The sequence below is a fragment of the Balaenoptera physalus genome (genome assembly GCF_965194825.1).
Source record: "Balaenoptera physalus genome assembly, chromosome: 20".
Taxonomy (NCBI): Eukaryota; Metazoa; Chordata; class Mammalia; order Artiodactyla; family Balaenopteridae; genus Balaenoptera; species Balaenoptera physalus.
Window position 1 is genome coordinate 51541880 of NC_138901.1, and position 12977 is coordinate 51554856.

Sequence of the window (12977 nt, forward strand, 5' to 3'; positions counted from 1 at the left end):
CCGGCTGAGGACAGCCTCATCGACCGTCTCCTGAACCTCCTTTCTCTAGACTCAAGTGGGACCCACATCTACGGGGGTTCCAGGTAGCTGTCCCAGTATTAGATGCCTTGGTGGGAAAGGGGTTTTTGGTCCCAATATCAATGTTTAACCGGATGTGCAGGTCAATATTTACCAGAAGAGAAAGCAATTGGAACAGGGATTGGCTGAGAGCAAAGGTCCTGGTGGGAGGGGAGGGCTCAGCTGGGCTGGCTGGAACCCGGGCAGAGCGTGGGGAGCATCCAAGTGGGGCCAGAGGGACATCGTGTGCAGCAGCGAGGAGCCTGCCGAGGTAAGATGGGTGGCTTGGCCTGGAGCTGCCCACCTTGCCGAGGGGGTCTGGGCTGAGTTTATTCAGGAGGCCTGTCCCTTCCCCGCCTCCTGGGGTGATGAGGAGCCAGGGTGAAGGTTCTGGGGGGAGTCCCTCTGGGAAGTGAAAGACTGGAAGCGTTTTCTTGACAGGAAGATTCAAAAGCCCAGGTTGGAGATCAGGGCCCTGGCCAAGGGTCCTTGTGTGGGATGGGGATGGGGCCAGGGGTGATAGAAGGATGCTTGAGATGGGGGCAGGGTGGGTGTGTGTGAGACCTGCTCCGAGGCCGGACCAAGACCTGCCCATCCCCACCCGCCAGCCTGGCTTCCCGGAGCCAGCCTGGGGCAGAGAGGGGGCCAGGTCCTGTGTTTTCCGTAAGTCCAAAGGTGGCTCTGGCCAGAGTCATTCATTGGGCTCTGCTGTTGGGTCAACAAGGCCAGTCTCTGGCCCAGCCCACCACCCCTGCTGAGACCACAGTCCTGTCCAGCCTTGTGGGCGAGAGCAGACCAGCCAGAAAAGGTGGGCCGATGGACAGCCGGTTGGATAGGAGCTCCGGGGTGGGAGCCCCAGTACGGAGGAGGCTTCAGGGCAGGCCTCCCAGAAGAGGGCCCTTGGGCTAGACTGAAAACAGCCATTGCTGAGCGCCAGGCTGTGTAGTCAGGGCTCACGAAGACTGACTTAGGTTGGTCCCCGCAATACACATGGGTACAGGTAGGGACTTTTGCCACCATTTTACAAGATGAGGCAAAGCCCAGAGGGGTTAAGGGAGATGTCCTACGTCCTCTGCCAAGAGGCACAGCCTGGATTCAAACCCAGGTCTGACTCACAACACCAGGCCTTGAAGAATGGGGACTTTTTTTTTTGTTTGGGTAATATTTTCCCCCTATGAACAAAAACATTTTCAGTGCATGAAAAGTGAACAACCAGAAAACACAAAGGGGAAAAAGCAATTCAGGGAGTAGTTCAAGCAATTCACTGCTCAGAGTGCTGTGCTTTGGGCGTGTGTGCTGTCGCTGTCGCTGTCCCCTTCTTGGTGATGGCTCAGGACTTTGGCTGCCCGTGAGCGTGAGGGTGGGATTCCACGGCGGGGCGGGTGTGGGCGCCAGGAAGGAACGGAGGCTTCCCATCCCGCACAGGAACATGGCGCTGCTCTGGGGGCTCCTGGTGCTCAGCTTGTCCTGCCTGCGAAGCCCCTGCTCAGCGGTGAGCCTGGGCCGCGGTCTGGGTGGGGCGGGGAGGCGGCTGCGGGAGAGACCAGGGGTCTCGGGGAAAGAGGAGGGGGGCAGGGTCGAGGGAGGTCTTGGCTTTAGGGGTTCCCTCGCCTCTCCTCGTCCCTTTCTCAACAGTTCTCTCCTGTGAGCACCATGGAGCCCTTGGGCCTGCAGGTACTGGGGAGAGAGAGGCACGGCAGGGAGGAAGGCCCCAGGGGGCCTCGCCTGTGGCTGGTGCAGGGTGGGGAGACCTGCGGGAAGGGTTGCTCTCCATCTGCTTCCTCCTTTCTTCAGCTGATGAGCGGGCAGACCCAGCAGAAGCTACCCCTACTTTCCCTCCTCAAGTTGGGCAACCAGGTACAACCAGGTGGGGCTGGGGAAGAGTGGGTGGGGCCTGAGGGAGGAGGGCCATCAGCAGGGGCAAGGAAATGGGGGGAGGGTGGCAGTGAGGCTGAGGCCTGAAGGGAGAGGGTGGGAGGGACCAGAGGAAGGGACCTAGTCCCCTGAATGCCATTGCGCATGTCTGGACTGGGACAAGGCCCTGCTGTCCCCAGCACGGGGGCTTTGAAGGAGATCTTCAACACAGAACCTGGAGCTGACCCCTTGACCCCACTGACCCCTAATCTGTCCCTGCAGGAGCCTGGTGGCCAGACTGCCCCAAAGAAGGCCCCAGGAGACTGCAAGGGGTCCCCAAACCCGGAGCAGACCCGCAGGCTGGCCCAGGCCATGATGGCCTTCACCACAGACCTCTTCTCCCTGGTGGCCCAAAGCTCCACCAGGCCCAACCTGATCCTGTCGCCTCTGAGTGTGGCCCTGGCACTGTCTCACCTGGCACTAGGTACTGTGGGAGCACCTGTCCAGACCAGCGGAGCTGGGAGGCCAGTAGGAACTCATTACCTACCCCAGAGTTTACGAGCAGGTGCTTCCTCCATCAGGGTCACTTGGATGTTTGGTAAAAATGCAGACTCCAGTCTCTGTGAATGAGAATCCCAGGGATTGGGCCCAGGATGTGCTTCTGGTGATTTTTGTGCAAGAATATGATAGGTACAATGTCTCCATTTGACTGGAGGGTCTCACTGTGGGACCTTCCCCAGAGAGGGAAGGCAATAGGATGAGGTTGCCCAGATTGGCAGCAGCAGAGATGAAAGTAAACTTGGGAGTCCTGTCCCTCAGACCAGTTCAGGATATGGGAGGAGAAAGTGCGGTCTCGTGGGCATGTTCACTGTAGGTATTCAAGAGGGTTGGGAGAGGGCAGTGGAGGCGGGAAGAACCACAGCTGCTGTGTCCCCTCCAGGTGCTCAGAACCAAACGCTGCAGAGGCTGCAGCAGGTGCTGCATGTGGACTCAGGGCCCTGCCTCCCCCACCTGCTCAGCCGCCTCTGCCAGGACCTGGGCCCTGGGGCTTTCCGATTGGCTGCCAGAATGTACCTGCAGAAAGGTAGGTGCTGGTGGCAGACACTCCCTAGGCTGTGCCCTGGGGTGGACAGGGGTGAGGGAGACGGGTGTGGGCTCAGGCAGCCAGTCGGAGCACAGGTGGTTGTGGGGCCCAAGTCCGGGCAACAGCCTGTGGGCCCTTCTGTGTAGGATTTCCCATCAAAGAGGACTTCGTGGAACAATCAGAACAGCTCTTTGGTGCAAAGCCCATGAGCCTGACGGGAAGGAAGAGGGATGACCTGGCAAACATCAACCAATGGGTGAAGGAGGCCACAGAGGGGAAGATTGAGGATTTCCTCTCAGATCTGCCAGATGACACAGTGTTGCTTCTCCTCAATGCCATCCACTTCCAGGGTGCGCTCCTCCCCTTCTCGGGTCCCTGCCCGCAGACCCTACCCCTGCCCCGTAGGCACGCTTTTTTCTGAGGGTCCCTCTTCCTCCCCAGGCCTGGGCCGGGAGGGTAGGAGACGGGTAATGGTGTGGCAGGGCGGAGGCCCAGGAACTGGATGGGGCTGTTGTGGAGAGAGTTCCCTAGGAGGAAACCGAGTCTTAAAAGTCCTAGGGGAGGTTCCTGGGAACATGGCAGGGCAGGGGAGAACGCAAGCCCAGGTTCTGCAATTGCTCCAGGGAACAGACCTCAGATTACCTGGGTATCACCTGGCACAGCACCCCCTGGCACCTCAGCCTCCACCTTTCATCCCTTAAATGGGTTCTGGGTGGGATGGGGAAGAGACTGGTGGGGTAGAATCTACCTTGGTCCCAGTCTATATGGCCCCTGCCCTCTGCTGGATTCAGGCTTCTGGAGGAGGAAGTTCGATCCGGATCTCACGCAGAGAGACACTTTCCACCTGGACGAGCAGTTCACGGTGCCGGTGGACATGATGCAAGCCCACACGTACCCGCTGCGCTGGTTTCTGCTGGAGCAGCCTGAGATCCAGGTCACCCTTGACTCCCCAGCCTGGGCTTGGGTGCTGGGAGGTGGAGAAGGGAGTGGGCACCTGTGGAACAGGCACAGGGGTCAGGGGTGTGCCCCACCTTCCTTGCAGTCACGTCGCTGGGGCAGGTGGCTCTGAAAGGTCTCGCTGTGCCCCCATCCGGGGAAACTGAGGCTCCAGGCACTGCGGGTTTAGTGGAGTACAAGGAAACCAGATCCCTGTTCTGGGGAGGGAAGACACACAGTGCACGAGCAAACATAAATCAACAGGATAATTTCAGATAGTGGGGGGAAAGTTATTTTAGCTAGAGTGGTCCGGGAGCCTTCTTTGAGGAAGGGACACTGAGTTGAGCCCCAGGTGATCTTTGGTTATGGGGGTTTATTACAAGGACCCATGGGTCGTGGGGCAGCACAGGGCCTCAGCACCCTGAAGCCTGGGAGATGCGACCTGAGCTCTCACACGGTGCTCCTTGGAAGGGAGGATCTGATTGGGATGGATTTGTCAGCATCCTGATGGAACATTCTGATTAGAGAGAGTGCTATGTCAAGCTATCTCAGGTGCAGCCTCCCTTGCTTCCAGCCTAAACATGGTCCCCTTGGCCTAAGTGGCTGATCCCTGGGCCAGTCGGCTGTGGCTGAGACGGCAGTGTTGGTTAGTTTCACAAGGCCGCTTCTGAGAGGGGCTGTGGGCGAGGCAGGCCCTTGGAGCAGTGTCCCAGCTTCTCTCCGGTTCCCCCTGACACGTGGTCCATCTTGTTCACCTCCCCACCAGTCCTATTCCTGCTTCTCTTTCCCGCCAGGCTGTATCCTGCCCATACTTCCTTCACCCTTCCGTCTCCATCCTTGGCCCTCCTTGGTCTTCCTCTTGTCTCGCCCGCCCTCTGCGGGCTGGCCCGGGTAGCCAGACACTGGCACTCCCCTCCCGCCACAGGGGTCCTGCCCCCTGGGTGCTCTGCCTGGAGCCCGAGGAGTCACAGCCACCAGGGCCCATGGAGCCCAGTGGTTTTCACACTTCTTTAGCTGCGGAAACTCTGTTCACATGAGATCTTACCCCAAATCACAGTATAAATACACAGCCAGGCAAAGTCACTGTTGGAGGAGAGAGGAGTGGATAGGGTACCACACTTGGCAGCGGCTCCTCCGCTAGGGCAACCTGGTCCATTGTACCCATGGAAGTGAGAGGTGGACACAGGGGGTTCCTCACCCTGAGTCACGGGCTAGCTGGCAACAGAGGAGGAGAGAGAAAACTACCAGTTACTGAGTGAGCGCCACCTACGTGCAGACACTCGGCCAGAAGCTTTAAAAGCTCATCTCTTTCCGTCACATGCCAGCCTGCAGTGTGTGCAGGTAGGTTACTCCACAGGTGAGGAAGTGGAGGCACAGGGAGACCCCACATACACCTGTGAAGGGTGGACTGTCTCATAAGCGATGCTGGCCCGGTCCCCACCTCGGCCTGGGTGCTTTCTGGTCCTCATGCTGTCTCCTTGCCTTGTCTGTAGGTGGCTCATTTCCCCTTTAAGAACAACATGAGCTTTGTGGTCATCATGCCAACCCATTTTGAGTGGAACGTGTCTCAGGTGCTGGCTAACCTGAGCTGGGGCATCCTGCACCAGCCCTTGCTGCGGGAGAGGCCCACCAAGGTCCAGCTGCCTAAGCTGCATCTGAAATACCAAATGGACCTGGTGGCCATCCTCAGCCAGCTGGGTAAGGAGGCCGGGCATGCGACAGCTCCCGGCTCAGGCTTGAGGGGGTGGGTAAGGAGGAAGCCCCCAGCCGGCAGGTCTGAGTCAGAGCTAGACTTGTGTCCTGGCCTTTTCTGGGGCTTAGGGAGGTGAGAGGGTTTGATATGCACCCTCGGACTCTCTGTCCTGGGCAGGGGGTGGGGCAAGGGAATGAGGACCTGCTCTGCCCAAGACTGAGCATCGCAAAGAATCCTGGGTGGAGAGCCAGGGGTGGCAGGTGAGCCTCTCTGGCTCTCCTGCAAGAGGCACAAGGAGCCCACCAGGTACAAAGAGCTCAGTCTCACGGGGTCGGCAGAGGAGGAATCAGGTACTTACAATTCAGCGTAAGTGATAAGACAGAGGGCTTCTCTCTAGTCCACCCAGGGAAATATCGAAAAGGCATCTGTCTGGACTTCGGGGCAGGGGCTCAGGGAAGGCTTCCCGGAGGAAGGAACCTTTAAGCTGATACATGAAGGTTAAATAGGAGTTAACCGGCAGTCTGTGGGTTCAAGGCGTTCCCTGGCCGGGATGCCAGACACCCTCCCAGGCAGGTCCATGCAGCGTATGGGGCAGAAGGCAGCTCTGACCAACCATCTCCTGGCCTGGGCAGGCCTGCAGGAACTGTTCCAGGCCCCGGACCTGCGTGGGATCTCAGACCAGAGCCTGGTGGTGTCCAGCGTGCAGCACCAGTCCACACTGGAGCTCAGAGAGGCCGGCGTGGAGGCGGCCGCGACAACCAGCACGGCCATGTCCCGCATGTCCCTCTCCTCCTTCAGCGTGAACCGCCCCTTCCTCTTCTTCATCCTCGAGGACAGCACGAGCCTGCCCCTCTTTGTGGGCAGCGTGAGGAACCCCAATCCCGGCGGGAAGCCGGAGCCCAAGGAGCAGCAGGATTCCCCTGACAACAGGGACTTTTTGCAGCACCAGAAGGTCTTCCCCCGCGGAGACAAGCCCTTCGGCCCTGACTTAAAACTTGCGCCCCCCTCGGAGGAGGATAACCCCCAGTCTAGCAGCCCCAAGTGAGGGGCTGTGGCCGCCAGCATCCCGAGTCCCTGCTTGGACCAGCCTCTCAACTCATGTGACTCTTTCCAAACAGCTTTGTGGGATTGCGGGCGGGGGCCTGGGGGGCAGTCTGGGAGAGGGGAGGAGGGGAGCCATTCTCTCCTCTCCTCTTGGGGAGTTTGGGGTGGGGTGGCGCTGGGAGGAGGGCAGGCATCAGGGAACCATGGGCCTTGATCCCGCATCATTTCTTCCAAAGGGGCTCAGAGGGTGTCCTTGTCTGGGGCTTGGGCGGAAGGGCAGCTGTGGGTTCATTTTTGTCAGGAAGGTAGGTAGGTTATTCCCGAAGTTGGCTGGGTCGCCTCCACGCCTGTTTACCAGAGAGGGAGGGACAGGGAGAAGTGGACACCCTGGCTGGGGAGACGGGGTGGCCCGGGGGTGCCGAGCACTGTCGTGGGGTTAAACACGTGGGTGGAGGTCGAGCACCCTGTGCGACTGCCTCTGCCCTGAGCTGCCCACCAGCCTCCAGCCCCCCCGTCGCCTCAGTCTCCCCGCTGGTCCTCGGAGGTGCCAACACTGCCAGGACTCCCCTTCTTTCCTCTTCCCTCTGTCCCCTCTGCCTGGTGTCTCAGTGGCTGAGGGGACGGGGGGCATTAGCTCCCGAAGGCTCTTTTGTAAAGTTTTTGTAGTGATTTTTATGCCACCTGAATAAAGAATGAATGGGCCTGTCTGCTTTGATGTCACTGTTTGGGGCGTGGGTGGGAGCAGGGGCGCTGGAGGAAGGCGGGAGGAGGCCACAGGCTGGGCCCCGAGGAGCAGCAGCCCTCTCTGTGCCACGTTTGGCCTCTGGCCACTCGCCAGCCCTTCTGAACCGTGCCGTCCCTCTGACTTCACCAGCCCTGTCCAGGGCCACCCCCTTGCCAGCCTGGATCTGCTCTCAGCCTGTTCCTCTCTACAGACCTCAGGCAGCCGGCAACAAAGGCGACTCAGAATAGCACCAGCCTCCCGGTTTGGGAGAAGAACTGGCAATTAGGGAGCTTGAGGAGTTTCTAATTACATGCCAGCCCTTCTGCCTGTAGCTGGCGCCTGCCAGACGGGGGCGGGCAGGCTGCCGGGAGCACCGGCTCCAGCTGGAGGCTGTCAGCACCTGAGGATATGGGGGAAGCAATTGGGGGCACCTTGGCACAGGGCTGGGGGCAGCATGGGTGTCCACGTGGGTGGGCCCTTGTCTGTGAGCGCAGGGCGTCCATGTGGCAGCAGCCACCTGCGGCCCTGTAGCGCGGTGGTTAAGAGCAAGTCCCTAGGATGGGATCTCGCTTCTTACAAACCAGCAGTGTGTGGAGATGGGAAATAAATCAACAGTGAAATACATGGTATGTCAGAGGGTGGTGAGAGCTCTGGTGAGAAATAAAGCAAGGAAGGCCTCCCTGAGGAGGTGACTTTTGGAGCAGAGACTAGAAGGAGGCAAGGGTGGGTACTACGGGGACATCCCGGGGAAGAGTGTCCTGGGCAGAGGAGTGGGAGCTGCTCAAAAGGTTCAGGGTGAGCAGGAGATCCGTGGGGCTGGAGTGGAGGGGGTGAGGGGGAGATGTAGGAAGGAATCAGAGAGAAACTGAGGACAGACCACTGAGGGATTTAGGGCCACTGTAAAGACTGTTGTTGTTATCTTAGGAGAGGTGAGAGATAACTGGAAAGTTAAATCAGCAAGCCCACCAGCTTAATTTTACCTCCTGAGTTTTTCTCATCTCTCTCTTCCTCTCCATTTGGGCTCTAGCCACGGTTTGGATCTAGTCATCACTCCCGAGGGTCACTGCTGTTGCCTCCCGGGTTCTCCCTGCTGCCGGTCTGGCTGCCTTAACTGCATTCTCTGCCCTGTAAATACTAGTCAAGTGCTTTCTGTGTGCCCAGCAGCTCCCCAGGCTCTGGGGCTGCAGCAATGAAAAAGCCAACAAGACCTCTGCCCCCCAGAGCCTAAATCTGGTGGTAGAGTGGTCTAGACAATAAACAAGTTAAAATTTTGGGTTGAAGTATAGTATGCCAAGTACACAAGTCATAACTGTACCTAAGCATAATGAATTTGTTTCACGAACCAAGTACCCCTGTGAAACCAGTACTCAGATCAACAAACAGTACTCACTCTCCTGGCTTCTGATAACAGACTAGTTTTTTCTGGTTTTGAACTTTATGTAAAGGAGTCGTGCAGTCTGTTCTCCCTCGTGCCTGGCTTCTTTCATTCAACCTCCTGTTTGTGAGATTCATCTGTGTCGTTGGGGATGGCAATTATTCATTCACTGTGGAAGGCTTTTTTAAAATTTATTTATTTGGTTGTGCGGGGTCTTAGTTACGGCAGGCAGGCTCCTTAGTTGTGGCAGGTGAACTCTTAGTTGCGGCATGCATGTGAGATCTAGTTCCTTGACCAGGGATCGAACTCTGGTCCCCTGCATTGGGAGCATGAAGTCTTAACCACTGTGCCACCAGGGAAGTCCCTGTGGAAGGCTTTAATTCAGGGGCACCATGGTCTGAGGTAAGCTCTGGAAGGCTCATTTGGCTTCTGTGAGGAGAACAGACTTAGAGGCACAAATGCAGGAGGAGGGAGGCTGGTTAGCAGGCAAGAGACATGGGTGGCTTAGCCCAGGCTGCTGGCTCTGGAAATGCAGGAAAGTGGTCAGACTTCAGGTATATTTTGCAGGTAGATGTTATAGAATTTGTGCACAGACTGTATGGCAGATGAGGGAGAGGAAAGAGTCAAGGATGGTGGGGCTCATCATTCAAATCCCTGGATTTTTGTGTTGAGAAAAATGGGTTTTACTGAGATGGGAATCAGAGTGAGGGACAGATTTTAGGATTGATTGGAGATTTCCATTTTGAACATGACTGAAATGCCACACTAATATAGGGTGACCATATGTCCCAGTCTTCCCTGGGACGGTTCGAGTTATGTCTGTGGTTCCAGCTTAATTCACAGCACCCGCTTTTGTGCTTAGAAGTGTTTGGATGATGAATTGTATGTTCCTCTTACATGCTGGGCATCCATGTGGCTATGTCAAATTGGGCTGGAAGTGTATATTTGGGAGCTCACAGATGCATTGAAAGTTATGAAACTGGCAGAAATCACATAAGAGGAGATGTAGATGGAGAGAGAAGAAAAGGGCTGCCAGAATCAAGCCAGCAAGGAAGATGGAAAAGATGGGGCTTTTGAGGTGCGAGAAAAATGAGAGGGTATGGAGAGTCAGGGTTTCAAGGAGGGACAGTTTGCTGTCTGCTGGTGAGGGCAGAGATGTCCATTTGGTGGTCAACGCAGACGTCACCTGTGAACTTGGCGACAGCAATTTCAAAGGAGAACTGGGCACAGAAGCAAGTTGGAGAGTGAGGAAGGAAAGGCGCTAAGAGTAAATAGCTCTTTCCCGCATGTCTGGGAGGGAGGATGGAGAAATGGACGGTAGCTTTAGGGGATGCGGCAATACAGAAAGAGTCTTTAAAGAAGGGAGTAGCAGATGCTGTTTAAAGGCTGTGGAATGGTCCTTCAGAGAAGGATTACATTGATTAGGCAGGAGAGGGGGTACCTGCAGGGGCCTAGTCCTTGAAGAGCACCAGTGCAGGCCCTGTCCTTTGGCAGGCGTGGGACACACTGCTTTCACGCTACTTGGAAGAAAGAGAAATCTTCTTTCTTTATAAGTTATTATGAATAATTAGGACATACAAAAGGGTATAAAAAATCATATAAGGCCACTGTCCAGCTTAAAAAATATTCTCAGGATAATGATAGTCCTACATTCCCTTCCTCAATCCTTCCCCTGCCCCCAAAACCATCATTTGTTTTTTATTATTTTCATGCATTTCTTTTACTTTCACCACATGAGTTTTAATCCCTGAGTGGTATATATTAATAGTATCATTCTGTGTGTGTTTAAACCTTCCACAAATGTATCAACCTGCAACTTGGCATCCCTCCATATTGTGAGATGAATCTGTGTTGATGTAAGTGGCTTCCCTTTAGTATTTCTCAAAGCCGTAGGCTTTTTTTTTTTTTTTCACCCTTTATCTAATATCCCGTTGCTGGACATTGAGGGAGCTTCCTTTTTTTTTTTTTTTTTGGCCACTACACAGTGCTGCTGTAACATTCTTGCTACATCCTTGTGCACGTGTGCAGAGTCTTTTCGGCTCACATGTTTAGGAGTGGAATTGCGGAGTTGTGGGTTTGGGTTTTCCATCTTTCACTGCCAGGGCTGCCACATAAGGTTATGCACAACCTTGCCATTTGTTGCCAGATTGTTCTTCAAAGGGGTTGTATCAATTTATGTTCTCATAAGGAGGGCCTAAGAGATCCTGGCCATCCACATGCTCACCAATACTTGGTATTGTCAGATGTTTCAATTTTGCCCATCTGATGAGTGTGAAATACACTTATCAAAGTATTTAATCTGCATTCCCCTGATTACAGGTGAAAAACATCTTTTCATAAATTTATTGGCCACTCAGGAGTTTTCATCTGTGAATTACCTGGGCCTATTTTTCTGTTGCATTGTTTTTTTCTTTCTTTTTTTTAAAAAATTGATTTGTAGTTCTTTCTATATTACAGTTAGTAATCTTTGTCCATTATCTGTGTTACAAATATTTTCTCTTACTGTGAGGCTTGTCTTTTCATTTTGTTTTATGGTATCTGTTCATGAAAACAAGTTTTTGATTTTAGTGCCAAATTTATCAATCTTTTATAATTTGTGCTTTTTTTGGTGTCTTTCTAAAAAACTTTCCTACTGAGAGATCACAGAGAAATCCATCTATACATTTTTCTAAAATATTTACATTTTTTCCTGTTGTGTATCTGTGTTTGCATTTGTTTTTTAAGCCATTAAAATTATATCTGAAAGGATACATATGAAAGAGATTAACATCAGCTGTCTCCAGGGAGTGGAATCAGGTGACTGGAGATCAGAGTGAAAAGGAGTCATTCACTGTATATCTTTAGTTGCTTTTGAGTTTTGAACCATATTAAAAAAATACCTATTCAAAAAAATAAGTGAATAATTTAAATAAAAAGTCATTAAAAAGGTTCTGCAGGGAACCCTCCTACACTGTTGGTGGTAATGTAAACTGGTACAGCTACTATGGAGAACAGTATGGAGGTTCCTTAAAAAACTAAAAATAGAGCTACTGTATGATCCAGCAACCTAACTCCTGGGCATATATCCAGAGAAAACCATAATTCGAACAGATACATACACCCCAATATTCATTGCAGCACTATTTACAATAGCCAGGACATGGAAGCAACCTAAATGTCTATTGACAGAGGAATGCATAAAGAAGATGTGGCACATATATGCAATGGAATATTACTCAGCCATAAAAAAGAATGAAATAATGTAATTTGCAGCAACCTGGATGGACCTAGCGATTGTCATACTGAGTGAAGTAAGTCAGACAAAGACAAATATCATATGATATCGCTTATATGTGGAATCTAAAAAAGTGGTATAAATGAACTTATTTACAAAACAGAAATAGAGTCACAGATGTAGAAAACAATCTTATGGTTACCAGGGGGGAAAGGGGGCGAGGGATAAATTGGGAGATTGGGATTGACATATACACACTACCATATATAAAATAGATAACAAATAAGGACCTACTGTATAGCACAGGGAACTCTATTCAGTACTCTGTAATGACCTATATGGGAAAAGAATCTAAAAAAGAGTGGATGTGTGTATATGTATAACTGATTTACTTTGCTGTACAGCAGAAACTAACACAACATTGTAAATCAACTATACTCCAATAAAAAAATTTTTTTTAATGTTAAAAAAAAGGTTCTGCAAAAACAGAAATTGTTTTTCAGAAACATTTAAACCTCTAATGCACCTACAGTTAATCTTTGTGCATGGTGAGAGACAGGGATCCAGTTTTAAATTGCCCACAGGATAGTCACGCCTTCCCACCTTTCTATGCTTAGCTCATTCTTATTCAAGACTCAGCTTAGATTCATATATTCCAGCTGTGCTGCCATGACACCCTATAGAGCAGTGCTGTCCAGTAGAAATACAATGCAAACCGCATATGTAATTTAAGATTTCCTAGCAGCCACGTTAAAAAAGAAATAGGTGAAATTAATTTTAACAATATACTTATTTAACCTAATATATGTAATCAGGGTCAAAATCATTGAGATAGTTCACATTCTTTTTCATACTAAATATTCAAAATCTAGTGTGTACTTTATACTTATAGCAGATCACAACTCAGACTGGCCACATTTCAATTGCTCTATGGCCACATGTGGTTAGTGGCTATCATATTGGACGGCATGGCTGTAGAGACCGCTATCACAGAAT

At 52.5% G+C, this 12977-nt stretch overlaps 1 protein-coding gene across 2 annotated transcripts; it reads left to right on the plus strand.

The window, feature by feature from the left end:
- Nucleotides 1-219: 219 nt before the first annotated feature.
- On the plus strand, nucleotides 220-7375 carry SERPINF2 (serpin family F member 2). 2 transcript variants are annotated; one of them, XM_082443520.1, is made up of 10 exons: nucleotides 220-328; nucleotides 1483-1549; nucleotides 1693-1731; nucleotides 1852-1914; nucleotides 2194-2395; nucleotides 2852-2995; nucleotides 3142-3345; nucleotides 3787-3929; nucleotides 5425-5629; nucleotides 6257-7375. In XM_082443520.1, the coding sequence occupies exons 2-10, from the start codon at nucleotides 1487-1489 to the stop codon at nucleotides 6667-6669; spliced, it is 1476 nt and encodes a 491-aa protein (XP_082299646.1). In that variant the 5' UTR covers nucleotides 220-328; nucleotides 1483-1486; the 3' UTR covers nucleotides 6670-7375. The 2 variants fall into 2 exon arrangements, with proteins under 2 accessions (XP_082299646.1, XP_082299647.1); XM_082443521.1 differs by lacking the exon at nucleotides 220-328 and adding an exon at nucleotides 342-865.
- The last annotated feature ends 5602 nt before the right edge of the window (nucleotides 7376-12977 follow it).